At 40.0% G+C, this 25,806-nt stretch overlaps 1 protein-coding gene across 14 annotated transcripts in view; it reads right to left on the minus strand.

Annotated features, from left to right (window-relative positions):
• MYCBP2 (MYC binding protein 2) overlaps window positions 1-25,806 on the minus strand; it is a 414,953-nt gene that overhangs the window by 358,389 nt on the left and 30,758 nt on the right. For all 14 annotated transcript variants that reach the window (XM_073347199.1, XM_073347148.1, XM_073347171.1 and 11 more), the window contains exons 3-4: window positions 22,549-22,764; window positions 7,154-7,307 (exon numbers count right to left, since the gene is read on the minus strand). In XM_073347199.1, the coding sequence (XP_073203300.1) occupies window positions 7,154-7,307; window positions 22,549-22,764 (370 nt within the window). The remainder of the gene's footprint in view (window positions 1-7,153; window positions 7,308-22,548; window positions 22,765-25,806) is intronic.

Here is a 25,806-nt window from a genome sequence, read left to right on the forward strand (position 1 = left end):
CCCAAAAGCAACATACAATCTATTGTATAGCTGTGTCCAAAATGTTTTGAATCAACATTTTGTTTCAAAAATAATGTTTCAAGTATACATTCAAAGCATTTCATTTGACCCAAATTAAATTTTTCAGTTTTTGTTTTTGTGAGGGGGGGAAAAAAGGTCAGTTTTGATTCAAAACAAAAATATTTTTTTCAAGGTTTTTCATTTCAGCCACTGAACCGAAAAAATATTATTCACTCGTCTCTAATAAAAACTGCCCAATAGTTCCATTGATCTATGACAGGAAGGATGGTTCAATGGCTAGGGTGCCAGCAAGGCACTTAAGACCCGGGTTCAATTCCCAGCTCTGCAACACAATTCCTGTATAACCTTGGGTCACAGAGACCTTAGTCTCTCTGTGCCTCAGTTCTTCATCTGTAAAATGGAGATAAAGCTGCTCTACCAAACAAGGTATCGTCAAGATAAATGCATTATGGTGTTCAGATAGGTCACTGATGGAGAATGACAGATTTAAATTTGTAATAATTTATTAATACTATATGTCGGTCTGGTAATTGGGGTGCTTTCTGTAAGATTTGATTGGTTTAACTCAATAAGCGTCTGTCCCAAGAAAAAAAAAGTCCGGAAGGAAAAAATGGCCTAAGATAAGCCGCCCCTCAAACACGGGAGAGAGTTAATGGACAGTGTTAGAACCACTGTCTCTGAGGACTCTAGCTCTATCTCCAGCTAGCCTCTGGAACTGGCTTTGATCAGGAGGATCAGTGATAACTCAGGGCCCCCTCTCTGTGCAACAATTAACTTTGGTTCATATTATGAAGTTATTCTGAAGTTTTCATGATACTGTTGTATCATGGAAAGTCCTGGTATGTGTATCCACAATTGTGGGCAAGACCTGCACCAGGTACACACCAGACTGAGGACATAAAGAGTACTTAACTTTTAAATGACTAGCCAGCAGATTAAGGGAGTTTTCTGGGGGAAGAGACATCCTCTTGTCTGACTGAAGGGGGAGTTCTGAAGCAGTGGAAACATACCAAAAGGCAGAACAAAGAAAGCCACTTGTTGGACAGGGGGCATATAAATATGAAAAGCTTGGAGCAAGACACAGGAACCATTGGGCAGGAGAAAGGAAGGGCACGCACCAGCCAAGAATAGAGAAGGCATGCCAGACAGAAAGACTCTGAGGGAAAAGCAATCCAATATGCCGAAGTCCCTTCCTGAACCCTGAACTCTGAAGGAGAGCTAGTGAGAGGCACTGCATTTAGGGTGTTCATTATTTTCTAAATGATCTGTTCTCGTGTTTTATCTGTTAAGTGAAAGAGCAAACAACATTTTTAGACTCCATGCGAAGTGTCTCTCTGTTATATGCTTCACTACCACATGCCACCTGAGGAAGTTAAATGATTACCAAGGATGTGAGCTTCCAGGCTGAGTTCCACAAGGGGTGTATTTAGGATACTGAGGCATCTTGAGGGTCAGCACTGGCTGCCTAATGCAGGTGGGCTTAAGTGTCCATTTCAGTGAAGGGGTGGCAGACAGAGCAAGTACTCAGGTAATGTGCCAAAGAGGCCAAGGGAGGAAGTAGTGCTGCAGTGCACTGAGATCATGGAGTTTAAACATGCAGAGAACAGCTGCTGGGTCCTCTCACAACAGTCTCGGGGACTGCCAGGAGGAGACGCCCAACTGCATATGTAACAGGGTCAAAGACTGGGAATACAGAAGAACAAAAGAACATGGTTAAAAAGGGACCTTCTCTCAAAGATGAGTGGCAGTTGTTCAGGGGAACCATACAAAGACATAAGGACCCCCGGGAGCGTCTGAAGAAGTTAAGCCTGTTAAGGTTACCACCAGGAGGACTTTTAGTTAAGACAGACATGCATTTAGACTGTAATTTTAAAGTCTTTTTTCTCTAGAAGCTTTACTCCTACTGCTAAAATATTTTTGTTGAAAAAAGGCTCTCTGATCAACATACAGTATTGTTCAACACAGATGGACCTACAGAACGAGGATGATTGATACTGTAACCCAAGAAGTAGGAGAAATAAGTCATTCGAAACCAGGATAGGTAAAGGAATGAGCTTTGCCACCTAAGAGGTGCATTCAGAAAGACCACAATGTGAAGAATGATGCAACTAACCCTGTAACCATGATAGGGACCATACAAGTACCTATGTTAGGCATACTTAACAGATGATGCTATGGCACAGACAAAAACATTTTCTTCTATTTGACCATAACTAGGCAGAGGAACACAAAATTCTGATGTAATCAATAAAATTCAGAGCAAATCTATCATTAGTGTACCAGTTTTGTCCCCACTACATAACTGTACACTTGGAAACTTTTAGCACTCACTAACTGGTTCTACCCAGGCCCATTAGTGCGCAACAATTTGGTGCACTTTAGAATTCACACCCTTCTAATGCACATTGCCCGGCCGTGTAGACAAGCCCAAAGAGTATTCATTAACAGTATTAAATATTAGATTAATTATGCCTGGTATATCCAACAACAGATGAGAGACTGGAAGATTAAATGCAACTAAAACAAGTCAATTAAATGAAGAGTTGAATAGTGAGTCTGGATATAAAAAAAAAAATCTGACAAATTTCTTTCATTCCCTGTCCTATTCAGGCGTACCATTGATACAATGGGATTTTCACAATAGTGGAATCTCAAGTGAGAGCCTTCCAAGATCATGTACCAAAGAAAAGTCTGATTTCTGTAAGATTTCTGAAACACCACAACATGGAGCACACTTCTATAAAAGGCAGAATCTGCTAGGACTTATGTATCTTATCTGCAGCATCTTGAGAATCTGTGCAGATGATCACATACCCACAATGTAATTTCTGGATTTTTCAGTTCATGAATCAGATGTTAGTCTGGAGTGCAGTGACTTAGTCTATAGGGTTAAAGCCTACATTTCTAGGCTTCTTTGATACATGTCTTCCATCTAATAACTGAAGCTTTTGATTATTTGTCCAACTGCTGTTAACATGTAAATTTAACAGAGACCTGGTTCTCCTAAATGACTATCGGATGAAGTAGCTTCCAATTGCTTCATAGATATCCAACACGTACCATTGTTTTTTCTCTCAGATGTACAAAATCTGTGTGGAATGTTCTGAGGACTATTTCCCGTGGTCAGGGGAGACCAGGTGTGTGTAGATAAATGCTTGAGCTAAGCAAAAACATTACTTCGCTGATGAAAAGGTGAAGTTTTGAGACTCCATAGACAAGGCTCTCACTTCAAACCCTGCAGGCTGACAGAGGTTCAAAGGAGGTCTTAGTAAGAATATTCAATAACAAATTGCATTTTCAAGCCTCCACTTTAGATATTTTTTTTAATTTTCTGAGAATTAGTGGGTTTATTCACCTTGTAACAGATGAAATTACAAAAATACGTTTGTGAAGTGTGCTTGCTTTAAAAGATAAATAAGAACACTGGTCTATGAATAAATCAATAATCCGTGTAATCCTTGCTTGAAATGAGCTCAATTCCTCTAGAGTGGCATCCTCCGTTGAATTTATTTCAAGCCCTGGAAAAGTCTGAGTTACTGGATGACTTTGTTGAAAAATGGAATGTTTCCGTTTGAGAAGAGAGTCTTTCCTGCATAGTTCTCACCATTCAACAGCCAAGACACAAGGTTCCAGAATATGGACAAACCAGGGGCCTTGGAAATAATAGATGTTTCCTTGTGAGCAGATGAAAAGGAAGATGAAAGAGTAATTCCAGTAGGTCTAAAAACCTACATTCTACTCCAGGAGGGATTAGTCACTAGTATTAGCAATTCCTTTTCTTGCCTGATTTGCCTTCGTATTCTGGACAACAGGGAAAAAGAAGCAAAGGCCTACAGAAGATCAATTAGCCAGGGTTACAATTCACCCATAGCTTTTTCGGATGGATTTGTGACTGAAAAAGAAAATGTGGGCCTTTGTATTCTGCTCAGCTGAGAAAACACTGCTCTCGGGAATTCTCCATTATTTTTTTTTAATCAAGTAGTGGAACATGAACTAATACAGTCCCCATTCCACAGAGCCCTCTTATTACCTATTTAGTTTGCCTCTATAGTGAGATGATGTGTATGGTCCGAACAGATACCAGATTTAATTACCCAACCTTTAAAATGTTGTCTCTGTGAAGGCATGACGAGCTTCTCAAAAATTAGCTTTTTTTTAGAGCTGTCAATTAATCGCAGTTAAATCATGCGATTAACTCAAAAAAATTAATCACGATTTTAAAAAATGTATCTCAATTAATCGCAATTTGAATAGCACTGTTAACAAATGGAATACCAATTGAAATTTATTAAATATTTTGGATGTTTTTTACACATTTTTATATATATTGTATTCTGTGTTGTAATTACAGGTTTCAGAGTGGCAGCTGTGTTAGTCTGTGCTCGCAAAAAGAAAAGGAGTATTTGTGGCACCTTAGAGACTAACAAATTTATTTGAGCATAAGCTTTTGTGAATGCATCCGATGAAGTGAGCTGTAGCTCACGAAAGCTTATGCTCAAATAAATCTGTTAGTCTCTAAGGTGCCACAAGTACTCCTTTTCTTTTTGTGTTGTAATTGAAATCAAAGTGTATATTATTTTTTATTACAAATATTTGCACTGTGAAAATGATAAACAAAAGAAATAGTATTTTTCAATTCACCTCATACAAGTACTGTAGTGCAATCTGTCGTGAAAATGCGACTTAAAAAATGTAGATTTTTTTTTGTTACATAACTTCCCTCAAAAACAAAACAATGTAAAACTTCAGAGCCTACAAGTCCACTCCCTCCTACTTCTTGTTCAGCCAATCACTAAGACAAACAACTTTGTTTACATTTATAGGAGATAAAGCTGCCCTCTCCTTATTTACAGTGTCACCAGGAAGTGAGAACAGGCATTTGCAGGGCACTTTTGTAGATGGCACTGCAAGGTATTTACGTGCCAGATATGCTAAACATTCGTATGCCCCTTCATGCTTCGGCCACCATTCCAGAGGACATGCTTCCATGCTGATGACGCTCGTTAAAAAAATAATGCGTTAATTAAATTTGAGACTGAACTCCTTGGGGGAGAATCGTATAGCCCCTGCTCTGTTTTACCCACATTTTGCCATATATTTCATGTTATAGCAGTCTCGGATGATGACCCACAGCACATGTTGTTCGTTCTAAGAACATTTTCACAGCAGATTTCACAAAACACAAAGAAGGTACCAATGTGACATTTCTAAAGATAGCTACAGCACTTGACATAAGGTTTAAGAATCTGAAGTGCCTTCCAAAATCTGAGAGGGACAAGGTGTGGAGCATGCTTTCAGAAGTCTTAAAAGAGCAACTCTCCGATGCGGAAACTTCAGAACCCGACCCACCAAAAAAGAAAATCAACCTTCTGCTGGTGGCATCTGACCCAGATAATGAAAATGAACATGTGTTGGTCCTCACTGCTTTGGACTGTTATTGAGCAGAACCCGTCATCAGCATGGACACGTCTCCCGGAAGGGTGGTTGAAGCATGAAGGGACATATGAATCTTTAGTGCATTTGGCATGTAAATATCTTGCAACGCTGGCTACAACAGTGCCATGAGAACGCCTGTTCTCACTTTAGGTGACATGGTAAACAAGAAGCAGGCAACATTATCTCCTGCAAATGAAACAAACTTGTTTGTCTGAGGGATTGTCTGAACAAGTAGGACTGAGTGGACTTCCAGGCTCTACAATTTTACACTGCATTCAAAAATGAAACAGTTTTTTTGAACATAATTCTTCATTTATAAAGTAGATTTATAAGAGATCGCACTACAGTACCTGTATTAGGTGAACTGAAAAATACACTTTCTTTTTTACAGTGCAAATACTTGTAATCAAAAATAAATATAAAGTGAGCATTGTACACTTTGTATTCTGTGCTGTAATTAAAATCAATATATTTGAAAAATGTAGAAAACATCCAAAAATATTTAAATAAAGGATATTCAATTATTGTTTAACGTGCGACTAATCGTGATGAATTTTTTTAATCGCTTGACAGTCCTACTTTTTTTGTAAACTGTGTCTTGAAAATAAAAACACACTTGTGATCACGTGCATTTCTTTTTCCTGTTTGGCTGTTGAACAACACGGACAAAATCTTCCTCTTTAGTGTTTCTTCTTTTTTATGTCAGCTGCAGTATTACAAAGCAGCAATGTGTAGTTTGATATACAACTGGATATCAAATCCAACTTCTAGCAATTTTTCATACAGTACACCTCACCATAATTAGAAGTTTTGTGCAAACATATGTACCAGTTGTATTGGTTATCCCTGCAAGTGAATACCGAAGCTAGTCTTCTAGCCTGGGAATGTACAGTGGTATCAATAGCCAAGGAATCTGAACAGGTTTTAGAACAATACATGTTCAAGTACAAGCATGGACAGTGTGAGTTTCTTACTCTATTACTATGGTGAAGACTTTTTCTATGATCATTTCCACAGTGTAATTAATTCCACTGCATGCACTTCTTTCACTACTTTTCATATGCAGAGCTGTTAAGAGGTAGACCAACCTGTTTTCAGTACCACCAAAAACCAAAGAATCAAAATACTGACATTACATTTATATGCAACAATACCATTGTGCAAGAGTGACAACAAACAAAACGTGACATTTCTCTGTGTATTATTCAACTTTTATACAATAGATAAATATACAATTTTTTAGCATGCACTAGTAGTATAGAATAGTGGCCTTCCACAACATTGCCTTGTTTTCTCCGAGACCAATGTCTTATAGGATTAGTAAAACCAAAAAGAACCTCAACTAGTTGGACTTTCTGGTTTCTTTATCACTACACTGTACCAATAACCACAGAACTGAATGTCATAAAAGCACAGAATGAGGTGTCTCTTTTACAAAGATAAAGGGTAAGAGTGTCCAATTCCCTTGAGGGAGTCAAGGCCCCACAACAATTAAATGTATCAGCTTATAACAGAGAACCGAATACAAACCCTACGAATCCCTTGTATAAATAATCTATTAAAATAGATGAAAACACCATCCTCTTCTCATTCACAGCTAATGACCATCTTTTCTTTTTTTCTTTTTTCTTTTTTTTTGGGGGGGGTGGGGGTGGGGGTGCCAAACATAAGCTCAAGCAAAAGAATGAAATATTACCTAAAACTTCAGGAGGCTCTGATTGGAGGCCTTCTGGCTGCTGGCCCTGGAGCACATTAAGCAGAGCTTGAAGACTCCTGAGACACAGTGATGGATGGGAAAATCTTGTCTCCTTGATCAATTCAAAAACTTCACATAGTCCAACTTCAATTATCTAAAAAAGTACAACACACATTTTTAAACACAAGACCCATTATCAGGATGCTTTGATCAGTTCAGCCATAAAAATATTTACATAATGGTATGAATTTCTCTTTAGCTTAACACACAAACTCTACCATGTAAATATAGAAGATCATGGCAGTTCATAGACAGAAATAATCAAACCAAATTCTCAAAGTATAATTTTGAATATGAAACAGATGCGGTTATTCCAATATGAATGGTTTCAGACTAGAATATGTGTCTACATAATTAGATATTTAATATTTAAAAACTCCTGAATAAAGCTGATTGTTTTCAACTTTTAGATAGTGTCGTGGCTACAGGACAAACTGTACCTTGGACTTCTTTATTTCCTCTCAAACGCATCCCTTGTGTGACTGGCCTGGCTTCCTGCACCTCACTCTGCGTGGAGTCATGCAGTTCAACCATACTTAGACTGGCTTTCTGGGCTGCAGACCCCCTGGTTACCAACCACATGAATGGCAGAGGCCCAATTTGGTTTTAGCACCTGTAATAGCTTCTATTGGAAAGCCTGTGACAGCATAAGTTTACAGTGACACAGAAAATGAAGGTTACTTATAACTGGAGTTCTTTCAGATTGACTCTGCACGTTCACACTGAGGGGTTAAGGCTGCTGTCAGAGCTCAAAGGGTGTAATCACGTCATTGCAGTGCCAATCACAGTGCTCACATCGTTCCTTACATTGTTAGCTTTTTTGAATACCACCACACCCTGAGCAGATGTTTTCAGAGAACTACTCACAATGACCACAAGAGCTCTTTCTTGACTGGTAACAGCTAATTAATATGGCCCCCATCATTTTGTATGTATTATTGGGTTTATGTTTTCCAATATGCATTACTTTGCACCTATCAACACTGAATTTCATCTGCCATTTTGTTACCCACTCGCCCAGTTGTGAGAGACCCCTTAGTAACTCTTCACATCTGCTTTGGACTTAACAGTTTTGAGTAATTCTGTATCACCTGCAAATTTTGCCACCTCACTGTTTATCCCTTTTTCCAGATCATTTATGAATATATTGAACAGGACTGGTTCCAGTACAGATCCTCTCTCCATTGTGAAAACTGACCATTTATTCCTCCACCCTTTGTTTCCTATCTTTCAAACAATTACTGATCTGTGAGAGAACCCTTCCTCTTATCTTATGACTGCTTGCTTTGCTAAGAACCTTTGGTAGGGGACCTTGCCAAGTGCTTTCTAAAAATACAAGTATGCTATATCCATGAAATCACATTTATCCACATGCTTGTTGACACCCTCAAATAATTCTAATAGACTGGTCAGGTATCCATTAAAAAAAACTGTGCTGGCTCTTCCCCAACATACTGTATTTGTGTGTCTGATAATTACATTCTTTATTATCGTTTCAACCAATTTGCCTGGTATTGAATTTAGGTTTACCAACTTGTAATTGCCAGGATTGCCTCTGGACCCTTTTTTTAAAATTGACGTTTCATTAGCTTCCCTCCAATCATCTGGTACAGAGGCAGATTTAAGCAATAGCTTGCATATCACAGTTAATAGTTCTGCAATTTCATATATTGTTCCTTCAGAACTCTTGTGTGAATACCATCTGGGCCTGCTGACTTATTAATGTTCAATTTATCAATGTGTTCCAAAATCCCTCTACTAACAATTCAACCTGGGACAGTTCCTCAGAACTGTCACCTAAAAATAATGGCTCAGGTGCGGGAATCTCCCTCACATCCTCTGCAGTGAAGACTGATGCAAAGTATTCACATAGCTTCTCCACAACAGCCTTGTCTTCCTTGAGTGCTCCTTTAGCACCTCAATCATTCAGTGGCCTCCTGCCTCTGACGTACTTAAAAATTGCTGTTAGTTTTTGTGTCTTTTGCTAGTTGCTCTTCAAATTTGTTTTTGGCCTGCCTAATTATACTTTTACACTTGACTTGCCAGAGTTAAGGCTCCTTTCTATTATCCTCAACAGGATTTGACTTCCAATTTTTAAGGGATGTCTTTTTGACTAACTGCCCTCTCCTACATTGTTGTTCAGCCATGGTGGCATTTGTTGGTCCTCTTACTGTATTTTTTGTTTGTTTTTTGTTTTTTTGTTTTTTTATAATTTGGGGTATAAGTGGTGTTTTAAAATAGTTTCTATGCAGCTTGCAGGAATTTCACTTTTGTAACTGTTCCTTTTAATTTACATTTAACTAGCTCTCTCATTTTTGTGTCATTCCCCTTTTTGAAATTAAATGCTACTATGGTGGATATCTTTGGCAATTTTCCCCCATACAAGGATGTTAAATTTAATTACATTATGGTTGCTACTACTGAGCAGTTCAGCTATATTCACTTGTTGGACCAGATCCTGTGCTTTAGGACTAAGTCAAAAATTGTCTCCCATTGTGTGTTCCAGGACTGCATCCTGGAATAGCTAGTCACTAAGGGTATGTCTACACTGCCCACGTTACAGCGCGGCCGCACTGTGACAGCGCGGCCGCACTGTGACGTGGGCAGTGTAGACATGCTTTATCGCTGGGGAAGAGCTCTCAGCTTTTCAGCGCTAAAACTTTTGTCGCTCGGGGGGGGGGGGGAAGGGGGGCTTCACACGCCTGAATGACAGTGTAGACACAGCCTAAGTGTCTAGAAGTTTTATTTCTGCATCCCATCCTGAGGTAACGTCGATCCCGTATACAAGGATACGGTAGAACCTCGGAGTTACAAAAACCTCAGAAATGGAGGTTGTTCATAACTTTGAACAAAACATTATGGTTGTCCTTTCAAAAGTTTACAACTGAACATTGACTTAAAACAGCTTTGAAACTTTACTATGAAGAAAAATGCTGCTTTTAACCATTTTAATTTAAATGAAGCAAACAAAAATAGTTTCCTTGCCTTGTCAAATTTTTTTTAAACTTTTTTCTTTTTAGTAGTAATTTATATTTAACAGTACTGTACTTGCGTGCATGTGTGCTTGTGCTGCTGCCTGATTGTATACTTCCAGTTCAAAATGAAATATGTGGTTGACCAGTCACTTCATAACTCTGGCTTTCATAACTTTGAGGTTCTATTGTAGTTGAAATCCCCCATTATTATTGGGTTCGCTGCTGTGTTTGTAGCCTCTCCAATCTTCCTGAACATTTCACCATCCTAGTCAGGTAGTCAGTAGTATGCTCCTACTGCTATACTCTTATTATTCAAGCACGGAATTTCTATCCATAGAGATTCTAGGGTACAGTTTGATTAATTTAAGATTTTCATTAGATTTGATTTTATGTTTTGTTTCACATATAATGCTACTCCCCCAACAGCGTGACCTACTTTGTCATTCCTATATATTTTGTACCCTGGTATTACCCTTGTACAATCATTATCATTGTTCCACCAAGTTTCTGTGATGCCTGTTATATCAATAGCCTCATTTAATACTCAAAAGTTTGTTCATCTTGGTATTTAGACTTCTTGCATTTGTATATGAGCACTTACAAAATTTGTAAATATGTAGTAGTCTGCCTTCATGTGATGCAACTGATGGGGCTCTTTCACTTGATTACTTCTCTTCAGTTCCTACCTGTGCTTCTATTCTCTCCTCTTTACTAAGACAGAGTATCCCTGTTAATAAATCCTCCCCTAAGGGAGCACCTGTTGGCTTTCCACCAGCCCTTGGTTTAAAACTCCTCTATGACCTTTTCAATTTTACATGCCAGCATTTTTGTTTAGGTGGAGCCCATCCTTCCAGTATAGGCTCTTCCTTTCCCAGAAAGTTCCCCAGTTCCTAATAAACTTAAATCCTTCTTCCCAACACCATGGTCTCATCCATACATTGACACCCTGCAGTTCTGCCTGTCTGGCTGTACCTGAACATGGAACAGGAAGCATTTCAGATTCTGGTACCATGGAAATCCCAATCTCTCACTTAACAGCCTACATTTGGCCTTTCAAGACCTGTCTCCTGCCCTTCCCTATCTCATTAGTACCTATATGTACCATGACCTAGGCTCCCTGTAAGCTGCACGGCAACGCAGCAGGCTATTTAGGGCTGCACAGCTCGCCCAGCCCAGACCCCTTCAGAACTGCTGCAACTGGGGAGAGGTGCCCCTCCCGCGGCCCAGTTCAGACCAGCCGGAACTGCCACAGCCAGGGAGAAGAGCCCCTCCCCAGGTCCTGCCTAGCTTCGCCGGAACTGGTGTATTTCACAGCATCTCCATATTGGTGCACATAACAAAATTCATTCCGCACATGGGAGGGAAAACTTAGGGGGAACACTGACCATGACCACCAGCTCCTCAACAGCAGTGCACTCCAAGAATAAGACGACCAACATGGTAGACTGAACTTCCCACCGTATCTTAAAAGAGTACCACAGAGGTCCTTCTTCCAGCAGGTTGAAAGACAGAGTGCTGTAGACCCTGAATTCTTCATCTTCTCTAACACTTCAGTTTTCTTGATGGATTATTCATCTCCTTCACAAGGAAGGTCTTCTACCTACGACTTGTTTTCTGGAGGGACTGTACAAGGTCTCAGACTCATGGACTTTAAGGCCACATGGGACCATCATGACGATCTAGTCTGACCCCTGCACACTACAAGTCAGTCTCTCACCCACCCACCTCCTGTAATAGACCCATAACCTCTGACTGAGTTACTGAAGTGCTCAAATCTTGATTTAAAAGACTTCACGTTACAAAGAATCCACCATTTACTCTAATTTAAACCAGTAAGTGACCCATTCCACATTGAATCACAGAATATCAGGGTTGGAAGGGACCTCAGGAGGTCATCTAGTCCAACCCCCTGCTCAAAGCAGGACCAATTCCCAACTAAATCATCCCAGCCAGGGCTCTGTCAAGCCTGACCTTAAAAACCTCTAAGGAAGGAGATTCCACCACCTCCCTAGGTAACTCATTCCAGTGATTCATCACCCTCCTAGTGAAAAAGGTTTTCCTAATATCCAACCTAAACCTCCCGCACTGTAACTTGAAACCATTGCTCCTTGTTCTGTCATCTGCTACCATGAGAACAGTCTAGATCCATCCTCTTTAGAACCACCTTTCAGGTAGTTGAAAGCAGCTATCCAATCCCCCCCTCATTCTTCTCTTCTGCAGACTAAATAATCCCAGTTCCCTCAGCCTCTCCTCATAAGTCATGTGTTCCAGACCCCTAATCATTTTTGTTGCCCTCCACAGGACTCTCTTCAATTTTTCTACATCCTTCTTGTAGTGTGGGACCCAAAACTGGACAGTACTCCAGATGAGGCCTCACCAATGCCAAATACAGTCCTCAGTCTGTAGCCGTGCATAGGATTCTTCCATCCTAAGTGCAGGACTCTGCACTTGTCCTTGTTGGACCTCATCAGATTTCTTTTGGCCCAATCCTCTAATTTGTCTAGGTCCCGCTTTATCCTATCCCTACCCTCCAGTGTATCTACCTCTCCTCCCAGTTTAGTGTCATCTGCAAACTTGCTGAGGGTGCAAACCACGCCATCCTCCGGATCGTTAATGAAGATATTGAACAAAACCAGCCCCAGGACTGACCCTGGGGAAACTCTGCTTGATACCGACTGTCAAGTAGACATGAAGCCATTGATCACTACCCGTTGAGCCCGATGATCTAGCCAGCTTTCTCTCCACCTTATAGTCCATTCATCCAGCCCATACTTCTTTAACTTGCTGGCAAGAATACTGTGGGATAACATATCAAAAGCTTTGCTAAAGTCAAGGAATAACACGTCCACTGCTTTCCCCTTATCCACAGAGCCAGTTATCTCATCATAGAAGGCAATTAGGTTAGTCAGGCATGACTTTCCCTTGGTGAATCCATGCTGACTGTTCCTGATCACTTTCCTCTCGTATAAGTGCTTCAGGACTGATTCCTTGAGGACCTGCTCCATGATTTTTCCACGGACTGAGGTGAGGTTGACTGGCGTGTAGTTCTCCGGATCCTCCTCCTTCCCTTTTTTTTTTTTTTTTTTTTAAATGAGCACTACATTAGCCTTCTTCCAGTTATCCAGGACCTCCCCCAATTGCCATGAGTTTCAAAGATAATGGCCAATGGCTCTGCAATCCCATCTGCCAACTCCTTTAGGACCCTCAGACGCAGCGCATCCGGCCCCATGAACTTGTGCTCATCCACCTTTTCTAAATAGTCCTGAACCACTTCTTTCTCCACAGAGGGCTGGTCACCTCCTCCCCAGAGTGTGCTGCCTAGTGCAGTAGTCTGGGAGCTGACCTTGTTCGTGACAACACAGGCAAAAAAAGCACTGAGTACATTATCTTTTCCCACATCCTCTGTCACTAGGTGTCACATGTAGAAGAGGAAGGCGAAAAATATCCAGGGTCTCTGCCAATCGGACCTGGGGGGAAATTCCTTCCTGGCCCCCAGTGCAGAAATCAGTAAGACCCAGAGCATATCAGCAAGACACATCAGACACACAAGTGGGAAAGAACTCAGTGTAGTAACTCAGAGCCCTCCTGATCTAATATCCCATCTTTGGCCGTAGGATATTTGCTCCTAGCAGTCACAGGTGGACTACGTGCTATTGTACGCACTCTCCTGATACCATCCCTCTCCATAAACTTATCAAGCTCAGACTTGAAACCCAGTTAGAATATTTGCCCCCAGTGGTCTCCTTGGGAGGCTGTTCCAGAACTTCACTCCTCTGATGGTTAGAATTTCAAGCCTAAACTTATTGATGGCCTATTTATATCCATTTGTTCTTGTGCCAACACGGACCCTCAACTTAGGGCTTGGCTACACTTGCAAGTTAGAGTGCATTAAAAGTAGCCCCATGCGTCCTAGCCCTGGATGCGTCCACACTGGCAAGGCATAGAGCGCCTGGACTCTGCAGCTGGAGCGCTCCTGGTAATCCACCTCCACGAGAAGCATAAGGCTTGCTGCGCCCCAGCTGAAACGCCCGGGCATCAGTGTGAACGAGGTCTTGCATTACTGCACTGTGATTGGTCTCTGGAAACATCCCATAATCCCCTGAAGTGGCCATTCTTCTCATGGTTTTGAAATCTGCAGGAATGCAGATATCCCCTTTCAAAGCTCTGTTTCTGACAGCCAGCATGCTTATCTGCTCCAGGACAAAGGATTCCATTACCGTGGAGTGCGGTGTGTGAGAGAGAGAGGCGGCGGGGGGGGGGAGGGGTCCTGCTGCTGTCTGAACTTACAAGATAGTATGCTGACACACTCTCTGCACCCCAAAACACACCGTCTCTCCTCCCGCATAAACACAACACATTCCCTGTCACACTCCACCCCCTCCCCCATTTGATAAGCATGTTGCAGTCACTTGCACGCTGGGATAGCTGCCACAATGCACTGCTCTTTGTGGCACTGCAAAAGCTACTAATATGGCCACACCAGTGCGCTTCCAGTTGACAGTGTAAACACACGGCAGAGTTTTCCCTACTGCGGTCTCCGAAGGCTGGTTTAACTCCCAGCGCTCTACATCTGCAGTTAGAGCCAGAGCATATCAGCATCTTTAAATAACTCCTCTCTCTCCCTGGTGTTTATCCCTCTAATGTATTTAAAGAGAGCAATCATATCTACCTTCAGCCTCCATTTGGTTATGCTGAACAAGATGAAACTCCTTAAGTTTCCTCTTGTAAGGTACTTTTCCACACCTCTGATCATCTGAGTAGCTCTTTTCTGTACCTGTTCCAGTTTATATTCATTGTTCTTAAAACATGAGAGATCAGAATTGCACCCAGTATTCTAGATGAGGTCTGGCCAGTACCTTGTATAGTAATAACATTTTCCAGTCTCTACTGGAAATACTTCACCTGATGCATGCCAGGACTGCATTAACCTTTTTCACAGCTGCATCACACTGGTAGCTCAGAGTCATCCTGTGATTGACCAATACACTTAGGTCTTCCTTCTACTCAGTTGCTTCTAACTGAGATGTCCCCAGCATATAGCAAAAATTCTCGTTGCATGACCTTGCACTTTGCACTATTAAATTTCATCCCATGTTTATTACTCCAGTTTTCAATGTCACACAAAGCTTGTATGATATTCTGGTCCTCCTCTGTATTGGCAATACCTCCCAACTTTGTATCATCTACAAATTATTAGCACACCCCCATGTTATGCGCCAAGGTCATTAATAAAAATGTTAATGAAGATTGGTCCCAAGACCGATCCCTGAGGAACTCCACTAGTAACCTTCTTCCAGCCTGACATTTCACTTTTCTGTATGACCCATTATAGTGTGCCCTTTAACCAGTTCTTTATCCAGCTTCCCAGTCCCATATTAATCCCTATCTTCTCCAATTTAACTAATAATGTCCCATGTGGAGTGCGTTACTGAAAACCACCTAGGTTAGATCTACTGCATTTCCTTTGTCTAAAAAAAACAAAAAACAAAAAACAACTAGTTAATTTCTCAAAGAAAGAGATCGGATTGGTCTGGCACAATCTACCTCTTTTAAAACCATGCTGTATTTTATCCCAATTACTGTTTACCTTTATGTACTTGACTACTTTCTCTTTCAAAATTTGTTCCAAGACTTTGTATACAATTGAGGTCAAACTAATGGGATCACTTCTTTTCCCTTTCCTAAAAGCAGGCATTATATAAGCAATTTCCCAGTCACAAGGTACAACTCCCAAGTTTACATATTCATTAAAAATCCACGCTATTGGACTTGCAATTTCATGTGCCAGTTCCTTTAATATTCTTGATTGAAATGATCTGGGGTCCCCATTTGGTCCCAAGCTGTCTCAGTTTGACTTCCACCTAGAATGTAGTAATTTCTACTTCCATATCCTCATTTCCATTAGCCACCCTGCCACTATTATTAGAGCCATATTATACCCTTATTTAAAACTGAGGCGAAGTATTCACGTGTTGGGAAACATCTAGATTATCTTTAATATCCACCCCATCCTCAGAGCTTAGCAATCTCACTTCTTCCCTCGTTTTCTTTTTCTTTATATGTCTAAAGAAACTCTTACTATTGTATTAATTTCCTTTCCAAGATCCAACTCTGTTTGGTTTTTGGTAGGTCCCACCTTTTCCCTACACTTTCTGACCTCCAACAGTCACCTTTCCTTGCTGATCCCTTCTTACATTCCTCGTAAGCTTTCTGCTTTCTCTTATCCTGTTTGAGATGCTTGTTCATGCAGTTTGGTCTGCAACCCTTCCCTATACATTTTTTCCCCTTGCTTCAGATGCAGCTTCAGATAGTTTCTACAACTCTGATTTAAATAATTCCAACCCTCCTCCACATTCAGCTGCGTGAGTTCTTCAGTCCAGTCCACTTCCCCAACAACTTCCCTCAATGTTTTAAAGTTTGCCCTTTTGAAATCAAGAATCCTAGTTGCAGACCTTTTTTTAAAATATCCTTCCATTTAGTTTCAAGTAAATTAACTCATGATCACTTGAACCAAGGTTGTCCTCTAGAACTAGTTCTTCTATGAGTCCCTTGATACTTACCAATACAAAACCTAAAATGGCATCACCTCTTCTTGGTTCAGTGAGTACCTGGCGAAAAAAAATCTGTCTGCTATCACATACAGGAATATCTGGGTCCTACCATTATTAGTAGCACTTGTCCTCCAATCTATATCTGGGAAATTAAAGTCTCCCATAAATACTACTGGGAATTGTATGAATATCTCACTGAAAATATTAAAGAAGTCTCTATCCATATCAGATCATAGGGGTCTTTACCCCAGTGAAGCCTCTTTTACACATTTCTTCGCCAAAGTGATTTTCACCCAAATAGATTGCCCACTTTATCCAATCACTTCTAAATTTCTGGATCGCCTACTTTATCGTTAATATACAATGCTACTCCACCACTTTTACCTGTATTTCTATCTTTTCTGACCAGAACATACCCTCCAGTCATGACTACTATTCCACCATATTTCTGTTATGTCTAAATCTAGTTTCACTTCCTGACCCAGGAGTTCTTGTTCATCCATTTTGTTACCCAGGCTCCTTGCATTGGTGTAAAGACATCTTAGTTGTTTCTGCTTGGCCACACCAAGATTCCTCACCCGACTAAGTACAGTTACTCTACTACTAGTATCGCCAACCTGACTGTTAGTCCCAATACCACAGGTAGTATCTACTCTCTTGATATCCATTCTCCTACCCGCTGTTGTTTCAGACACACGTTTGCATCTCATAGAATCACAGGACTGGAAGGGACCTCAAGAGGTCATCTAGTCAAGTCCCCTGCACTCATGGCAGCAGTAAGTATTATCTAGACCATTCCCAACAAGTGTTTTTCTAACCTGCTCTTAAAAATCCCCAATGATGGAGATTCCACAACCTTCCGAGGCAATTTATTCCAGTGCTTACCCACTCTAGGAAAAACTTCCTGTCAATGTCCAACCTAAACCTCCCTTGCTGCAAATTAAGCCCACTGCTTTTTCTCCTATCCTCAGAGGTTAAGAACAACATTTTTTCTCCCTCCTCCCTGTAACAACCTGTTATGTACTTGAAAACTTATGTCCCCTCTCAGTCTTGTCTTTTCCAGACTATTTTTTCAATCTTACCACACAGGTCATGTTTTCTAGAGCTTTAAATCATTTTTGTTGCTCTTCTCTGGACTTTCTCCAATTTGTCCACATCTTTACTGAAACGTGGCGCCCAGAACTGCACACAGGACTCCAATTAAGGGCTAATCAGCATGGAGTAGAGCGGAAGAATTACTTCTCATGTCTTGCTTACAACACTCCTGCTAATATATCCCAGAATGATGTTCACTTTTTTTTTTTTTTTTTTGCGCAACAGCGTTATACTGTTCGCTCATATTTAGCTTGTGGTCCACTATAACTCCCAGACTCCTTTCTAGGAAGTCATTTCCCATTTTGTATGTGTGCAACTGACTGTTCCTTCCTAAATGAAGTACTTTGCACTTGTCCTTATTGAATTTCACCCTATCTACTTCAGACCATTTCTCAAATTTGTCCAGACCATTTTGAATTTTAATTCCATCCTCCAAAGTACTTGCAACCCCTCCCAGCTTGGTATCATCTGCAAACTTTAAGTGTACTTTCTATGCAATTATCTAAATAACTGATGAAGATATTGAACTGAACTGGATCCAGAACTGATCCCACTCATTATGCCCTTCCAGCATGACTGTGAACCACTGATAACTACACTTTCATCACTGAAAGAATACAAAATCCTTGCATTAAGACTAACGAAGGGGCACAGCAATTTAGGAAACAGCAAATTTTGCTCCAACATCATCTGTTTACAGGAACCTCCAAAGACTTTTTCATTCAGATCTATATTTCAAATAAAAGCCTATACAAAACCATTTGGTTTGCTTGTTGGCCTATCGGATTTCAGAAAACAAAACCAGAGATTTCACTGAGGTTTATTAATGTATCTTGTACAAAAAGAACAATAAATTTCTGCTTGTTTTCAACTACCAGTTTTACTGTCAATTGGAAAACCATTTTGGATTTGAATTAAAAACAAGTATTCTAGAGGCCTGTCTACACTTAAAATGCTACAGTGGCACAGCTCTTCAGTACAGACATTATCTACAGCAACAGGAGAGATTCTCCCACCAATGCCGGTAATCCGCCTCCCGGAGAGGCAATAGCTAGGTCAACAGAAGAATTCTTCCATTGACCTAATGCTATCTACACCGGAACTTCGGTAAGCTTAACTACACCACTCAAGGGTGTGGATTTTTCACACCTGTGAGCAATGTAGTTATAGTGACCTAGTTTTCTAGTATAAACCAGGCCTCAATCTCAGACAAAAGAAGCTTAGCACTGGAGGAGTTGTGAAAGTGGAAAAAGTTAGGTGTAAGATTTTCTTCCAGTTTCCATTTTCCTCCCTCTGACTCTTTAACAAACATAAAAGATATTTATCAATATTCTCTATTTATCCCAGTTTCTTATTCAAAGGAAATAAGTCTAGTAATTATTAAAATGAGACTTTAAATCATCTGCAACAACTCTCCTCATTTATATCAGATTAACAAAAAATGAGCTCAATAGTCTATGTCAATCCAGTATATATGTGTGTGCGCGCACATAAGAAATATCATAAAGCAATTCACCTATTAATGAAGGTAACATTCTCAAAAACACTTAAGTGACTTAGGAGTCTAGGTCCCATTTTCAAAAGTGATTTAGGCACTTTGGCTCCTGAATCCTACAGATTTTCAACAAAACATACGGCTTGTCTACACAGAGATACTGTGCAGCAAGCTAGAGTAAATCTAAAGCACACCAGCTTGCTTCACAGTAACACACCATGTGGACACTGCTATAGAGCAGTGAAAGTCCACTAAGCTGCAACCAGGGACTTTCATTGCACTGGAACACAGTCCACACCACAAGTAATGCACAGCAATTGGTGCACTGCAGACAAGCTGTTGGGTTCCAAAAGGTCCATATTTTCAAAGGCACTTTGGTGTCTAATGATGCAGATATGCACCTAAGCAACTTAGAGGCCTAATTCCAAATTATTATAATGGAATATACACCTGTGTAGGAATTACACCTGTGTAGGTGTTTTTTTAAAGCCCCACTAGATGCCTAACTGCATCTTTAGGTATCAAAATAACTGAAAATCTGGTGCCTAAGTCACTTCTGAAAATTTTATTCACACTGCTCTAATACTGCCTTACTATGGAAGTATTTCTAGAAACTGCAAATAGTATTTAAAGACATTAAAACAGCTTTTTTTTTTTAAACACACATTCACACAGGTAAGCTGTCCCTCATTCCATTTTGATCAGGTGACAAAGTCATATTCACAATTAAAAATCACAAATCCCTTCCCTCCCAAGTAAACAAATCAAGGTAGGCAGCATTTACAACTTCACCTTCAGAAGCTATCAACCAAATTTACAAAGAAAACAGGCCCTGTACCCTCACATGGGAATTGCCATACTGGATCAGATTCACGATTCATCTAGCTGCATATGCTGTTTCCAGAAGTGGCCAGCACCACATACTTCAAAGGAATGTACAAAAAAAAAAAACCCAACCACCACCACCCCACACTAGATATACGTGGGGTCATCCCACCTCCCGAAGGTCTCATCTTAATACCTATAATTAGAGATTGATTTACATCCTGAAACAGAGCTTATTGTCTCCTTCTGTCCTTCACTGTTGCCTAGAAAGCGGGAATCTTTACAGTTGTTTGAGTTTATAGATGTTTTGTCATGAAAGGTTAGGTTGCAAGCCCATAGGGGATGCTGGGGAACTTCAGAGGGACTTAACCAAAGTAGATAATTGGGAACATGGCAGACACAATTCAGTATTGATAATACCAAGTAATGCACGTTGGAGGGGACTATTACAAAATTATCCACATAAACATCCAATCCCTCTGAGCCTTACTAAGTTATTAGGCTCAAAAACCATCCTGTTCCAATTTTTTCACAATTTAAGTGCTGTGTGAAAAAGTATTCGTTTCATCAGTTTTAAATTTACCACCTTTCATTGTGATGAATGTCCATCCCCTTGGTGCTTGTTTTTTGAGACAGGAAGAACAGAAGTTCCCAATCTGTCTTCTGCACACCATTCATTTTATAGACTCTTCTCATATTTTCTCCTCTCCTTTCTGACAAACAACAGGAATCTTTCTACTCTCTTTGTAAATGTTTTTCCATTACCGTAATAATTTTTGTTCTTCTCTGAACCCCCTCTAATTCTCAAATATCCTTTTGGATACAGGGTCAGCAGTACTAAAGCCATACTACGGATTTACAAAATGGCATTCTATTTTCCATAGTATTCTTCATCTCACTCCTTATGCATCCTAATATTTTGTTTACTTTTTTAACTGAAGCTACACATTGAGCAATCCTTCAATGAGCTGAGATGATACAGTTTATTTAGAACTCTGTAAAAGTGCATTATTACTACCGATCCTTCCCCTCCAACGTGCATTACTTGGCATTTATCAACACTGAATTGTGTCTGCCATGTTGCCCAATTATCTACTTTGGTTAAGTCCCTCTGAAGTTCCCCAGCATCCCCTCTGGCCTTGCAACCTAACCTTTCATGACAAAACATCTGTAAGCTCGAACAACTGTAAGATTCCTGCTTTCCAGGTAACACCACCACCAACATAAAAAAGGTAATTTTAGTAGTATTTAATTCAACCTTATCATAATAAGTCACATAAAAAAGAACTATGTGAAGCTGCTCTGCCCAAGCCCCTTTAAGCTCACATCAGGGAAAGATGACAGAAAGCAAGATTAATAGATTACATATATTAAACACTAATTGGTAGGCAAAACAGAATTCACAAAAGGCATACTCAATAGTTAAATGCAACTGGCAAATGGACATATGAGCAAATAAAATATGCATGTAAGAAAAACGATGCAGTTTAACCATTCCCACCAGCTTTTCTTTCCAATATTCCACTACTGAACAGCATCCTTTCATGCACTCATAGCAAAATCGTTAAAGTCATTAAATTCCAAAGGCTATTATTACTGAAGTATTCTGTCAACAATCTTAACATACAGACAAACTGGTGGAAATCAATGCCACTAAACATTGCAGCCAAGAGCCAAGCAAGATTTCAAAAAAGGACAAAATATTTATAGGGAGGATGAAAATACCCAGTTACATTAGATGGGATTGAAAAACTAAATATTTGGAAGCAATATAAACACTCATAAAATCAGAGAATAAGCCAAGTTCTAATTGAGGGAGTTAAAAAAGAAACTTCTATGGGTAGCTTATTTCTAAGGGTATGTCTTCACTACTCGCCGGATTGGGGGGCAGCGATCAATACAGCGGAGATCGATTTATCAAGTCTAGTCTAGATGCAATAAATCGACCCCCCAAGCGCTCTCCCGTCAACTCCTGTACTCCAGCACTACAAGAAGCACAAGCAGAGTCGACACGGGGGAGGGCGGGGGGAAGGGGGCAGCAGTTGGCTCACCGCGGTGAAGACACCACGGTAAGTCACTCTAAGTAGATCAACTTCTGAAGTTGCGTAACATAGATCCATCTCCCCCGCCCAGGGTAGACAAGGGCTCAGTGACCACCTCAGAGCTTCTTGCAGTCCTCTGAAGCATTTAGTATCCACCGCTGTCAGAGAAGATACTTGCCTAGATGGATACTGGTCTGACCTGGTATGACCATTACTATGTTCCTAACAACTTGTCATAAAGTAAAAGGACCCAACTGAGAAAGGGTTAAATTTATGTTGATGAATAAAACTGTCAAAGATGTGCCATGTAGACTATAAAGTTACACATGAAAAATTATCCAGGGTGACTTGCCTTTGGAAGCTTGAGGGGCGGCTCTTTGGACTCCTCCTCTTCATCACTATCTGAATCCCCACTCTGCACAGTGTTCTTTGAAGCCAAAGTTACGGATGATTCTTTTTTTTGCCACTCCAAAACACAATGGCGGACATTGCAGTAAACATTAAAAGCTGAAGGGTTGCTGTGTAATTTGATATCTGGTATGGTTATTGTACTCTCCAAGTTTTCTGTCTGAAAAACAATAAGATTTTATTTTTGGCTGAAAGTTAATTCTTCCATGTATAAAGTTTATTAAACTTTTCAAATTTCACTAAAGAGAAATATCAAAGTCTCACTATCCCTTTAGCCAGACAATGGTATAAAGTGGTCTAATATTTTATTTTCTCAAGTATGGATGCCCAGAACTCCATATGGCAGAGAAAAGCAGCACGTCGTTCATAATGCACAGTAATAAGCAATTTTCATCAGCACGTGTATCTTTCTTTATCATAACCCTAAATAACACACAAGTCTTCAAATTAGGAAATTTTACATGACACCATATGCTGCATAATACAGCAACAGGAAAACCACATGACAGGATTTCAGAATCAACTGAGAAAGACATGTTTTTGCCTTTTTATATTTAAATGTAATTTATACAACGACATGCATTTGGGAATCCAACTCATGAAAACAAGCAGGGAACCCTAGAGAAATGTTAAATTTGTTCTTCTGTGCCAGGGTTTAGGTTAACGCTAAAATGTGATTATGGTCGGAAAGTTGACTGCAGAAAAGGCACATTCATTCTAAACAGATGAGATCCCTATGTATGTATTCAAAGAATTTTCTGAAAAAGTTCATTTTTACTACCTCTTACTCATTAGAGCTGCAGAGCAAATACAAACAGGGGAAATAATTTTTTTTCCTGAGTCGCACACTAAACAGAATGTTAACTATGTTCCAACAAATCCTAGAGAACAGAGACTGATTCTGAGATCTCAGTTTGCGACTGCCAAGCCAGAAGTTAAAGCCATCATCATTTTACCAACTAGCTTCGCAAATTTGATATGGAACTCACTGAGAAGCGAACATGAAAACACATAATGCCAGTTTTCAGAGCATAACTGCTTTTTTAATAAAAATACTTGAAAAAATAGACAAATCTGTTCTGCCCAGATTGTCATGTCTCATTCAAAATAAAACAAGCTCCAGACTCAAAACAAAAATGTAATTTCTATAGAAGCAGGACATTAAATAGCATAAAAATTTAATACATATATACAGAAGTATATTTTGTCGATACATAAACTTTCTGAGACTGTTTGCAATTATTTATAAGCCAAATATATAGTCACCTCAGTTTTCAGCCCTAAAGCTGAATAAACTGGCCTTAATTATACAAATCAAAAGCAATTTATTTCATAAGCAATGCTTCCCCTTGTACTGCAAAACAATTGTAGGGCACATATCAAGGTTCTTTGGAGCATCTTCCACATAAAGCCAAATGTTACTGCAATGATAGCTACTGTGCGGTAAATTTGACATCTCCGTATTTAAACTCATTCTCACTAGAATTGCATGAGGCTTTGATCTATATATGTTGCAGCACCCACCCCTACTTATAAGTAGGTGGCCAAGTCATCTTACGTACATTCACATAACTTCAGAAGTCAACCCTTTTAGCACTAGACTAAGTATTACCGACTGTTTTCCTGCATCTTTACAATGAGCTGACCAACTTTCAGAAATTGTCTCCTGTCCTACTTTCAGTATTAAGCATTATGTTCTTTAATTGATAGTTTAGGTTTGAAACCTAAGGTATTCCAACCCATCTGTCCTTCTGCATTGAGCTAACACGGTCTCATTCTGCGGATGTACTCAAACTAGAACCCCATCAGTACAGCAGAGAGCTGATGGCAGAATATTTTCCATGAGAGCCCATTCAATTTGGAGAGTCAATGTGGTCCAATGGGCTGGGACTCAGGAGACTTGAGTTCTAGTCCCAATTCTGCCACTGATCTCCCATTTGACCATAGGTAGATCCCTTCACCTTGTTGTGCCTCTATTTCCCCTCATACTTCATCTTGTCTATCTGGACTGTAAGCATTTTGGGACAAGGAGTGTTTTGTATTGTGTTTGTAGAGTACATAAGAAAATGGAGCCCCAACACACTACTGTGATACAGATAAATAATTTTAGGAATAATCCACTATTCACCTTTGTCCTAAATGTACTGATCTTGAGGGCATACTATAAAAGTCTATCTTTTAGTGCAGGAGTTCAAAGAGGGCTGGAGGGCTAAGGGTGCAGTTTTGTTGAGAAATTGAAAGGAGATGTTGATTTGGTTGCCATTATGTTTTTATGTCTGGTAGCTATATACATAAGGGTGCTCATATTCATCATCACTGTATAATCAATGGCAAAGATGCCAAAAAACAGATATAGGTGAAAAAAATGCTACCACAGAATTCATTAAAGATAATCTGATAATCACAATGTCTATGAGGTATGCTAAAAATCACCTATCAAAAATGTTAATAGCCAGTCTGGCCCAACAGGGTCTGAAAATGAAGGTTACTTACTTGTAGCTTGAGTTCTTCGAGGGGGCGCTGTATATTTATAGTTATGAGTATTGCACCACCTAATGGCACCTAACAATAAAAACTTCTCCAAGCAATAACCGTTCAAGAGCTCCTGTGCCCTCTCCTATACCTCCCCTCAGCATCTCTGCAAGTTCCAAGGCTATGTAAGTGAGTGCAGTGCCCTTTACCACCGCAGATCCCTCCACTGCCAGCTCAGAGATTAAAAAGAGAGCACTCAGACAAAGCAAAAGACAGGTGGAAGTGTGTCTATGCAGAGTCATCTTGAAAAACTCTGGTTACAAGTAAGTAACCTCCATTTCTTCAAGTGGCTCTACATCCCACTCATGGGATTGTTTGATAAGCAGTGCTGAAAATAACCCAGAGGAGGAAGCAGAGTCCCAGTTGAATAGAGACTGATGCACCACTTTACCAAATCTAGCATTACCCCTTATAGCCAAGTTCAGAGCATAATGCTTAGAAAAGTGGGTACAGAGGTCCAGGTCGTCGCCCCGCAAATTTCAGTAACTGGAACTTGCTTAAGGTAAGCAAGAGAAGTTACCATAGCTGTAGTGGAATGTAATCATGCTGTCATGGATACAGGGATTTGTTAATGTGTAACATTCAACAATACATTTTTAATCCTTCTAGTGTCTGGAAAGATATGCTAAGAATCATGTGGGTTACAGGGTAAAACAGAAATAATCTAGAC

This window comes from Lepidochelys kempii, chromosome 1 (genome assembly GCF_965140265.1).
Source record: "Lepidochelys kempii isolate rLepKem1 chromosome 1, rLepKem1.hap2, whole genome shotgun sequence".
Classification (NCBI taxonomy): Eukaryota; Metazoa; Chordata; order Testudines; family Cheloniidae; genus Lepidochelys; species Lepidochelys kempii.